The following is an 11,831-nucleotide window of genomic DNA, read 5'->3' as shown; positions in this document are numbered from 1 at the left end:
CTGCACTCCTCCCTCGTAACAAACAGTGAACTGTGTCAATAATTTAATGATAGTTTGTTAAGCAACTTTTTTATTTTTAGGACAAAAATTCTGCAAAAACCTCACAGAGTGGGTATGATGTTTTTATTATGATCAGCGTTTCATTGAGTATGTTATGTTTATTAGTTTTCGAGTTAGATTGCAATTCATCGCTCCGCTTTTGAGCCAAACGGGCTGTAGTAGATCAAATCTTGATCGCCAGATTCGTCATTTGATACGAGATTAGCCAACCGCTGGGTGTGGGTTGTGTGGGGTTGTTATATTTCGTACATGCATATGCGATATAACGATTCCTTTGCCCAGATCGATATCTGTTTGTTTTCCTGGAAACAATAAACAAACCCCTTTTAAACCACTTTTAACTTATAACAACACTACACATGCCAAGCTGCAGGCTGGTCACCTGCTCCCTCGACTACAACGGACACGGGAAGAATGAGTGATCTTTGGTTGGTAATTTGCAATGAAAGTCATAAATATAAATATTTTGAGGCAGAACTCTACATTCTATGCAGAGGGTGATTAACAATGAGTTTAAATCGATAATTTCGTATCCAGTAGTTATCAGGTTCCGATTTTACAATGTACCGAATCTTTGCAAAGGGCGGATAACTCCCAATAACCAATATGGCGATACCCAGTGTACACATGGTTGTGTAGACGTTTTAGTTTCCCTTAAATCAACAAGAAGCTCTCACTTACAGAAAGTAATTTTAGGTTTTAGTGTCAGAGTGTGGTACAACACAGGAGCCCAACACAAGGTGTGTGAGTTTTCGTGAATGGTAATTCATATTTAGCGACGTCCAAAATACTTCAATTCAAGCGAAAAGATTGTAAACATTTCACCGACACCATTGCTCCATCAGCCAGCTTGTGTATCACAGGCGGTTGCCTCACAATCGTACGATATGTATGTGTAGTACTCTACTTCGTGTCCGATACGTAGCTGAGAATGTATCCATGGTAACACAAATTGTAAAGTACTGATTGAGTCAGTGCTAGGTTTAAATTTTATTTTACACCTGCCTTCATAACGACTGTCTTAGGTAGTTTTCATCACATCAAATATTTCAGTCGAAAATATATAGCCTGAAATGTTAAATAATGCATACCTGTAACTTATTTGGTTTTTTCCCCTCATAATTTAGGTACAGAATATCTAAAAAGGTAGATCGTGGCGATTATGACGTCCGTTCGTGTGTATCCAGATATAAAATGTGATATATCAACATGATCAGGGAAAAAAGGTTGTATCATATATGTCAGTGGCAAACATAGTAGGTATTTTGTTATATTCCTAATAATCTCTTTTTTCATGTCATTCTAAAAATAAACCATGTATGAACACAGCATTAGAGTTACCCCCATTCCTCTGAGAGTGCCAAAATATCATCATCCAGATTTGTCAAAACCAGTCAAAATAATAATATCTACTCTTATTTGGAGCACTTCTTTGAGTGGAATTTAGAAGTTGTTGTGATTGAACAATGGGGAGAGTTCTATGTATATACAACTTCTTTATTATTAATATAAGCAACATTTCGGTGTAGTTGCTAACATGTTGCTTGAATACGGTGTTACACTGTTAGTACTATAGTACTCAATAGTAGCTATTCTGAAACACTGCTCATATTAATAATAAAGAAGTTGTATATCCATAGAACCATCATTGTTGTTGTTGTTGTTGGGAGAATTAATCAGTACCAAATATTCATTAAATTGATGCATGGAAATTAATAGCAGCTCATGCTAGATAGATTCATTGCATATTTATCAAATCATGACTCCAGACTGGCATATTTCACTGATAATATTTTTATTTCATTGGACAGGAGGGGTTCCGGGCAGCAGGTCTTAATGCTTCGACGCCTGTCGGCTTCTCTGAGTAGAATTATCCGAAAAACAAGAAATATGGAAGAAGCTCTCGACCTCAGTAAACATGTGGGTATCTCAGTATATAGACAGTGTATATATGTATTATATATATATATATATATATCTTGACCATCAGTGATTTTATTGTGTAGATTTTGAAAAAAACAATTTGCTTCTTACTCTCTCTGTAATGGCAAACAAGATTGAAACTGCAAATTATGCAGTCCAAATACTTCTGTATCACTGTTACGCCATAGAAAGAAGGCCCAGTTGTGCTACAGTATGTTGTGGATGTAACTTCAGAGTTCCTGTATCATCATAATTTACATATGTAAACAACCGACACTAGACGTGGTGTTTCTGCTTTCCTGAGAAACCTGTTTATTCACGACTGTCAAGTAACCACCACGCTTGGGGATTTTACGGGACGCTTTAATCACCCTGTGCCGTGTTCACATCCAGTCAAGTTGGTTCCACGGTGATTGAATTAATTAGGGGAAGCGTTTCAGTTAGTTTCACGGAGCACCCCCATCTCACGCGCAAGAGATGATAGGCCGTCTTGTGTACACGTTATGTCTCTATCTGATCATAGCAAACACATTTAATATTTCCCAGGCTACCCGAGAGCAGGGTATGGAGAAGAGGCCTTTGGAGAAGGTTGAGGAAGACAGCCCTGAAGAAGAACCTGCACAGAAGAAATCTAAACAAGAGGTTTGTTTAGCTCATTGGGTGTTTAATACTGGCCATATGTTAAAGGTCTGTTAAATTTTAATATATGTATATATTAGGGCTCTAACAAATACACTATGGGGCAAGTATGATACATATCATGAATGTTTGTAATGAATATTTGTAATGAATATTGCTATTAGGTAACAAATGCAATAACAAGTCATTCAATCATCCATCCATCTACTTAAGTCAGCAGTTGAAGTATTGTGCATTATATTCGGTGTAAAATAGCAGAATAAATTATTTGACATGTCTTGACCATGTTGACCGTTAGTTTATCGCAATGACCAGTGACCACTTATTGTCAAATTCAATATATGATAGTGTTGACTGTCATATCCTGTTTAAGTTGGATCTATTACATTTTGCTCATCTTGCTGTCATATATAGCGAACAAATTTAAGTAACAACACTCCTTTCCCCCAAAAAGATCACTTCTGGTGATAGTAAATAACAAATTGAATTCATGATATGATACCGTTTGATTCAGTGAATTCAGGATTGAATCATAACAGCCCTAGTATATTTAAGGCTCTAATCCTAGTACTTTGTTGTTATCTTGCCTTGACCTCGTTACTAAGGTGTTCAAACAAAGGTTTCCTCAGAGTCAGTAACAGCTACACACACATCCATGCATGTCACTACAAGAGTGCATTGCTTGTCTACTAAATTGTGTTACTGCAACCATGGCTGCCATTGTGTTTCAGCAGCAGGTTGCTTTTCTACTAAATTGTGTTACTGCAACCATGGCTGTTGTGTTTCAGCAGCAGGTTGCTTGTCTACTAAATTGTGTTACTGCAACTGTGACCGCCATTGTGTTTCAGCAAGTTGCTCCGATGCAGGGTCGAGCTGACCGGAAGAGGAAGGTGGCCATGCTGCTGGCTTACTGTGGCAAGGGTTACTATGGCATACAAAGGTATAACCTGCCTAGATATTTGTTGCTATGGTTAAATGAGTTTAAGCACAAGGTCCCTAACAATTCTGGATGTGATGTGTACCCAAAGTTGAAGTGCATTGCTCATATGAAACAGACTTTATTTCTGTCCTAGATAAGAATATTTACAGACAGCTCCAAAAGCTTGAATAATCCAAACTGTGACAGAAAACTACATTCGCTCCCTCTGTCCTTATTTGAACTATCTTTGTTTTCAGGGTTGGTCTGTCTGCACCATACCTAAATACCTTTTTCTTTCCACATGAAGTTTATTTGAAATCATCTTGATCTACATGCAGTAAGCGATCTTAGCGCTATGTTGATTGTGCTTTTTCGTGCCTTAATACAGTCAGACCTCGTTAATACGAACACTTTGGTTTTTAAAAAAACCCCGTTCGGATAGTGAAACTTTTGTACTGCTGAAACCACAGTATATGCACCGAGTTACTTCCCCTTGATATCTTTCCTTACTATCGATACGTGAAGTAATCAAAACAAAACATCAAAGACAATCACTGGATTTATTACACATTGTTTCACTCACAAATTTTACTTACAAAAGTAGTCTTTAATGGTGGGCTGCTGCAAAGGTTGTTTTTTCACCAATCTGGGATTCTTGACTTGGCAGAATTTCGACATGCTTGAAACAGTTCTTGATTGTCTGACAGGAAACATCTGCCCATGCAGATTTCACGAATCGCAAGGCTTCTCTTAAGTTTATACACTGGGGTTTGTCGTCCTCAGCACATGCGATGAAATGTCTCACTAATGATCTCTTGTAATAAGCTTTGAATGTCCGAATAATACCAGCATCAAGTGGCTGAATCCGGGATGTAGTGTTGGGAGGAAGAAAGTGAACTTTGACATTTGTCACGAGAAGTATGACGCAATGGCCACGTGACCTACACTGTCTATCAAAAGTTCTCAGCCAATCACAGAACATGTCAGAGGTCATCCACGCCTTGGTGTTGAAACGGTACCGAGCATAGATTTCTGGATTGAAGTCTTTCCCAAAACAGCGTGGTCGTCGAAATTACCCTATCACTTATGATAAAGGGATCAAAGGGATGAGTCGCTAAACAAACAATGTGTCACTGTGGGTGGACCAGTCAGCAGCGCGGTCAACTTCAATCGTTCGGATCAACGCAGCTGTTTACAACTTAATTAGTCCAATCCGTTCCGACTGACCAACGTTCGGAGGCAGAAACTGAATCATCGGACTAACGAGGTGTCAATTATATACAATATATAGGGAGATGATTTGGTGCCCGGTGAGTAGCGTTCGGAAGTCGGTGGATTCGGATTAACGAGGCCCGGATTACCGCGGCCTGACTGTACATGCAAAAAATATAACTGTTTATTATAGCCATTTTGCCAAATACTTTTCCAAGTGTTTTCCAAGTGTGTCAGTTTGTGTGTGAGCCTGGATTAGAGCTCCATCCTAATTGTAGGCTGTCACAGGATGAATACCTGTTTTTGTCTATATTGAATAGTTGCTTAATATAAGTTAAATTTAATATCAAACTGTTATCTCCATTTTGTTTTAACAGAAACAGAGGATTTAACACCATCGAGGAAGAATTACTGACAGCCCTACTCAAGAATGAGCTCATTCCACAGGAACACTTTGACTGTCCACAGAAGGTGAGTCCATTGAGTCAAAGGGAGACCACTCTTGTATCTGTATAGGGTTCTAGAAAATGAGCTCATTCCACAGGAACACTTTGACTGTCCACAGAAGGTGAGTCCATTGAGTCAAAGGGAGACCACTCTTGTATCTGTATAGGGTTCTAGAAAATGAGCTCATTCCACAGGAACACTTTGACTGTCCACAGAAGGTGAGTCCATTGAGTCAAAGGGAGACCACTCTTGTATCTGTATAGGGTTCTAGAAAATGAGCTCATTCCACAGGAACACTTTGACTGTCCACAATAGGTGAGTCCAGTCAGTCAAGGGGAGACCACTCTTGTATCTATATAGGGTTTTGAAAATGAGTTCATTCCATTTTGACTCAGTAGGAGAATTCCTGGGAGTAAAGGGGAGACGACTCTTATATCCTTTTAGGCTGTTAGGGCCAAGCCCCATCCCAGCGTGGGACGACTTGATTCTATTCATCCATGTCATCGCTGCCGCCAGTGTACAAGTGTCTGTTTCCTTCACACCCTGAATGTGAACTTACGTTTGTCGTGTTATGTATGTGTTTGGGACTGCCTTTAGCGGGAATAGGGAAAGGGGTTTTGACGAACTTGCTACTTTCCAGATGAATGTTTGTTTGAATAATTAGGGACTTAGGTGGGAGGGAGATGATGATGAATTATATGGAGAAGCATGCACAATGTGAATGACCCCCTAACATTTATGTTAAAATCAATGTGACACACACACACACACACACACACACACATCACACACACTGCCTATAACACCTCCCTAGAACAAAATAAAATCATCATATGTACTCCCCTATAAGCCATAAATTATCCCTCCACCTCCTAGAACACATTGGATGAAGATACAAGTGGAAGAACCCCCATCTTCATTTGTACCTTTTACTACACTCTTTAAATGATAGTTGAATGAAGATACAACTGGAGGTTTACCCACCTAAGTGCAATTTAGCTATTCAGTTTCAGTTCAGTTTATTGTTTAACACCGCGACTCAGCAATATTCCAGCAATGTGGTGGTCAGTAAATAATAAATCTAATCAAATCTGATCAACAGAGCATCAATCACATATTCGGATAAGATGACATGTGTTAACCACGTCAGCAAGCCTGACCACACCTTACAACATGCATGGGGTGCTGAAGGCAAATTCTAACCCGGATCTTCACAGGTAAACACTCTGACAGGTGTAAATTGGCACGTCTCCCATGGCCGAAGCTATGAATATACAATGTCATTTAGAAAGTGGTCAGATATAACATATATTATGTTTGGAATTACACTTTCTCAGTAAACTATAGATTCTGGTCACTGTTTTGATTGAGTCCCAATTACATTTCGAATCCCAAACAGAATGTCTTACTCCTAATGTTTTGAAGACTCGTTGGTTTATTCACCCTGCTTCTGTGTTACAGATGTCCTTCCAGAGAGCAGCCCGAACAGACAAGGGTGTCAGCGCCGTAGGGAATGTGGTGTCGTTGAAGATATGTAGCTCAGCAGTCATTTCCCCTTTAGCCTAGTGGTTAAAGTGTTTGCTCGTCACGCGACCAGCTTTCGAATCCAAACATGGGTACAATGTGTTAAGCCCATTTCTCGTGTCCTTCACCGTGATATTGCTGGAATATTGCAAAAAGTGGTGTGAAACTTAACTCACTCACTCACTTATTTGTAAAATATGGGACCAAGAGACATTGATGCAAATCATTCAGTTCGTTAAAATCAGACTTTACTCACTATGCTCTGCCTCTGTGAAGGACATAGTGGGGCGCAGTAGTGCAGTGGTAAGGTGTCTGCCTATAACGCTGAAGGCCCGAGTTCGATCCCCGGTGGAGGCACCTAGGTTCGGTCCCGAGGTGGGCACATTTGCGTAGTATCCTTGGACAAGATACTTAGATCCACATCGTCTCAGTTCACCCAGCTGTAACATGGGTACCCGTGAGGATGTGCTGGCAATGTGGGTGTTTAGTTCATTGCGCCAAACAGGCAGCATGGTTGTATGATCCCCAGGGAGTTGAAAAAGTATCGGAAAGTATGATAGTGTCCTAAGACCGGGGATAGTAATGTACGTAGCACCGTGAGCAGGCAATGTGTCTGGATATGAGCGCCATATAAGCGAACTATTACTGTTACTATTACATTTCCATAAGAGGGAGAGCGGAAGGTCGCGGATTCGATCCCCAACCACGTCATACCAAAAGACGTTAAAATATGGTACTTGTTGGTCCCTGCCTGGCGCTCGGCATTAATGGGTACAACAAGGACTGGTCGGCTCGGAGTCAGTATACTGTGTCTGAGTGGGGTATTCATGCTTCACTGCGGCATGGTATCTCAGTGAGCTAGCACTATAAAACCAGCTTAAGTCTTTGGCTAGTACAAGAAGCCGCACATACACACGCATGCACGTCGTCATATGAGCGAAATATTCTCAAGCACGACGTTAAACCCAATTTCACCTCACCTCCATAAGAGACTATTGGGATGAACCCTGCACAGTCTAAATAAAATGTCGGAAATATGTTGGCTTCATTTTTCTTGACGCCTTGACACTTATTGGCTTGACAGAAAGTTCACCTCAGGTGGTCTCTACAGATCTTGACAGAAAAGTCAGCCGAAATAGGAGTGAGTGAGTATGGTTTTACACCACTTTTAGCAATATTCCAGCAATATCATTGCTGGGGTCACCAGAAATGGGCTTCATGCACTGTACTCCTGTGGGGAGTACAATGCGTGACAAGCACATGCTTTAACCATTAGGCTAGCCCACCACCCCCTAATATAGGAACATAGGCAGCATATAAAATTCAGTTGACTGTAATAAGTGTTATGTTACCATGACCAGCCCTGATATACAGGTGCATGCTTCCAGTCTATATAGCTATATTTTAGGCCTGCACTCTAAATTGGATTCCAGGGCCCCGTTTCACAAAGCTCTCGTAAGCTTAAGATCACGTAACTTTTCTCGAAGCATTCGTACTTCCTACACTGTAACAAAGACTTACGACAGTCGTAGCGCTACGAGAGCTTTGTGAAATGGGGCCCAGTACTGTTATAAATAAATATGTCACATGGGGACCTCGATAAAAATTTGTATACACCATAGTTGTGTAATGATTCATCGATAGTATCGATGTTTGCATCGTCAACTACACATTTAGGCAATATATCAGGATATTTATATTGTGAGGGTCCATGATACATCGATGTATCGCCACGAGAGACGATATATCCTGATACACCTTAAATATTGCTTAAAGTTGTAAGGAGTATTGCATTAGGTATGGGAAGGGAGTCTCTTTGAAATTCATCTGAATTTTAAAAACAAATTGAACCTTGTAGGAATTTGTTTGTGTCTGTTATCTTTGTTACATGAATAAAGGAGGTAGTGTATAAGTGAAATAATGTGAACATTTTTAAACTCTGTTGACTCTAGAATACTTGAAATTGAAATATGTTTTAGTTGTTTGACAAAAAAACATTTATTAACAACTACGAACGATGTCTTAGCTTTAAGAAAGAGAAGAGAAAATTTAGAATGCGTACTTAAAGTTTGTTTCCATGATTCTGTATTCTGATATACATTACTTTGAACTGTTTGTGAAAGCATTGGTGCAGAAACACAGCTTCCCAAGGGAAACGTCAATTTCAAATTTATATATGTGAGATCAAGGTATGCTGAATATGTGTGACTGTACTTTCTTAAGCATTAAATGCTGAATCTTTATTAGAAGTGTATGAATGTAACACAAGTTCTGCTGTATAACAAATGAAGTTTCAGTCATTTTATGTATCATATATGTTCTGTTATTAGAAATGGTAAAGTATCGGGATGCGTATCATATCGCCACCATTGCATCGTGATGATAATTGTCTCGCAGTTTCCTTGCCAATGCTTTCATGATATATCGTCTCGCCTCATTAAACTGGTATCGGGATCTATCGTCTTCAGCAACCCATGCTTGTCATAAGAGGCGACTAACGGGATGGGTGGTCAGACTCACTGACTTGGTTGACACATGTCGTCATATCCTAATTTCTTAGATCGATTCTCATGCTGATGATCACTGGATTGTTAAGTCCAGACTCGATTATTTACAGACCACCGTCATTTACTGGAATATTGCTGAGAGTTACGTAAAACTAAACTCACTCACTCATAATATCAACCACTGGCTCAAACTTATATTCAGAGTAATACTGTAATGTGGCTGGTTGCAATGTAAGACAAACACAGTTTTACTGTTACCTTCTGTGATATTTTTCCTTCGAGATATGTTGACCTTGGTATTTTGTTCTTTACATGCTGCTCAATCAAGACACTTTAGTGGACAACATCAATGCGAGCCTGCCGCCACAGATCAGGGTTATTGGTGAGTAAAGCACAGTAAGCTTATTTTGTAGGGGGGATTTGCAGTTACCATAGTCTGGAACAAAAAAATGTGTATTCATATATTGATTGTCTGTAGGGAATGAAAAGCAGATAAGTTTGTTGAAATGGCGAGGCACGGTTTTTGTCATATGTTTGCTTTATGGATATGAGTGGGAAAAAGTTTGATAATGGAAGATGATAAAAAAACCATTTCAGATTCTTTTCCAAGTTAGTGACACTTGTCATGTTTTTGAAGCCAGTGTGTTGTTTTAAAAGATGTTGAATGCTAACAGATATTGGATAGATGTTTATGTTCTGGGATGTAAAAATATGAACTTTGTGAACAGGACAAGTAAGCATTGAAAAATATTTGTGACAGTTAAACTGCCTTAAAATCACAAATAGAGCAAATCAAATTGTTGATTGTTGCTCTGGCTTACAGTCACTGGTTTGTCTGGTCAAGACGCAACTATTGAAATGCTGCTTTGGATGGCTACATCAAAACTTTGAAATCACTCTGAGAGATGTTTTAAATATTTTCAGCATACAGGAGAGCAACAAAAGCCTTCAATAGTAAAAACCAGTGTGGTGGCCGAACATATGCCTACATGACACCAACGTACGCGTTTGCACCACTCAAGAAGGTACGTTGTAATAGCGACAGTTTGCTGCTGAACCGAACAGCGATACTGCAAAAGTCTAATAATATAATATTTACACTATCATACTGCAATTAGCCAAAACACATAAGTCAATATTACTTACAGCTGACAACATTGTGTGCATCACCAGGAATTAGAGTTATCTCCCTCATGTTTGGATCTATCGAGCTCCTTCATTCCCCAACTTTGTCACACTCTCTGTAACATTGCTGCCACAAAGTGGCATTGCTGTAAGTTCAAATGTGTTGACATTTGTATTTTGTGCATGGCTTTGGAAATCCCGTCACAGTGATTTTGAAAATGTTTACGACTGACTTAGTTTTTCCAGATGAATTTAAGTTTTGTTTGTTTAATCAGAATGGTGCAAGATTGCAGACAAACAGGAAAGTGCCCTATACATGGGCGGATCCAGGAATTTTGAAAGGGGGGGGTGGGTCAGGGCCAATAAAAAAATTTCAATGTGGTCTTAAGTCACTTTCAAAAGGGTGGTTTCGAACCCCCTGAATTCTCTTTTCCATGATGTCAAGAATCAGTGTTATCTTATATCTCTAGAAGTTAGAACAGAAATGTTATTATGATATATATACTTTTAATTCTTTCAGTTCATAACCGCAGAATACAGAATCACAGGTAAGACAAGATATACATTGTACAATTATTTATAGACAGATGTAACGAGGGGCCACATACCTATGTATGAACTTCTGGAAAAAAACATTGATCTGATTTTAAGTTTGGGCCACAATTCTTGTGCAATATAGCCACAATGGAACCATTCCGGAGTAGTGCTTTGTTTGAATTGTAATGTTTTCTGTGACATAAATGCTTTTTCATATGACATACATCTATTAACATCTGGGTTAGGATTGTTTTCAGCAAACCATGCTTGTCAGAAGACTGACTGAGTTTGGTTTTACGCCGCTTTTAGCAATATTCCAGCAACATCACGGCGGGCTTGTCAGAAGAGACCACAAGATTGAGTGGCCTGGCTCACTGATTTTGTAAATTCATAGTATCTGTACTTGCATTAAAGTAATTACATACATTCTTATATCAGAAAAACTACAAAGCAAAAATGATAAGGATATTAGTAATAACAGAAAAATATGACATGGCGCAAAGTAAAAATACATGCTGTTAACAAGGATTACTGATGTGTTTGCCTTTGACCGGAATCGACCTGGCGTCCAAAGTCTTTTAGACTACCATTCAAAAGCTTAATTACATCTAGTTTTCATGTTGAAAATAATACACAAAGTATGAACCCATCATACTTGTGATGAAAAAATAAATGTGTGAACCTTTCACACTAGTGGATGAAATAAATGTGTGAACCTTTCACACTTCCTGAAATAAGACGTGTGAACCCATCACACATTTCGAAAATAGCATTTTAAATTGGGAAATATTAAAGGCACTCACTGTAAAGGACGACGAACCCGATAACCACCATCTTCCTTAAGCTATTGGACAGTGGGGAGCTCCAGTATTTTTTTAAAATGATTATATAATATACTGAAGAGCAAAATAACCGCAAGTCTGGCTTTCTGTCAAGTT

General features: G+C 39.1%; 1 protein-coding gene across 1 annotated transcript in view; it reads left to right on the top strand.

The window, feature by feature from the left end:
* Positions 1 to 663: 663 nt before the first annotated feature.
* Positions 664 to 11,831, top strand: part of LOC124261129 (tRNA pseudouridine synthase A-like) — a 31,360-nt gene continuing 20,192 nt past the window's right edge. Inside the window, exons 1-9 of the mRNA XM_046695455.1 lie at positions 664 to 800; positions 1,872 to 1,980; positions 2,530 to 2,625; positions 3,471 to 3,562; positions 5,131 to 5,224; positions 6,662 to 6,730; positions 9,544 to 9,613; positions 10,156 to 10,256; positions 10,877 to 10,904. Coding sequence (XP_046551411.1) covers positions 1,897 to 1,980; positions 2,530 to 2,625; positions 3,471 to 3,562; positions 5,131 to 5,224; positions 6,662 to 6,730; positions 9,544 to 9,613; positions 10,156 to 10,256; positions 10,877 to 10,904 — 634 coding nt within the window. The 5' untranslated portion in view covers positions 664 to 800; positions 1,872 to 1,896. The remainder of the gene's footprint in view (positions 801 to 1,871; positions 1,981 to 2,529; positions 2,626 to 3,470; positions 3,563 to 5,130; positions 5,225 to 6,661; positions 6,731 to 9,543; positions 9,614 to 10,155; positions 10,257 to 10,876; positions 10,905 to 11,831) is intronic.

This window comes from Haliotis rubra, unplaced genomic scaffold (assembly GCF_003918875.1).
Source record: "Haliotis rubra isolate DU_JTF1 unplaced genomic scaffold, ASM391887v1 Scf79, whole genome shotgun sequence".
Taxonomy (NCBI): domain Eukaryota; kingdom Metazoa; phylum Mollusca; class Gastropoda; order Lepetellida; family Haliotidae; genus Haliotis; species Haliotis rubra.
Note: the sequence above shows the minus strand (reverse complement) of the source record. Positions and strands in the feature narration are given on the sequence as shown.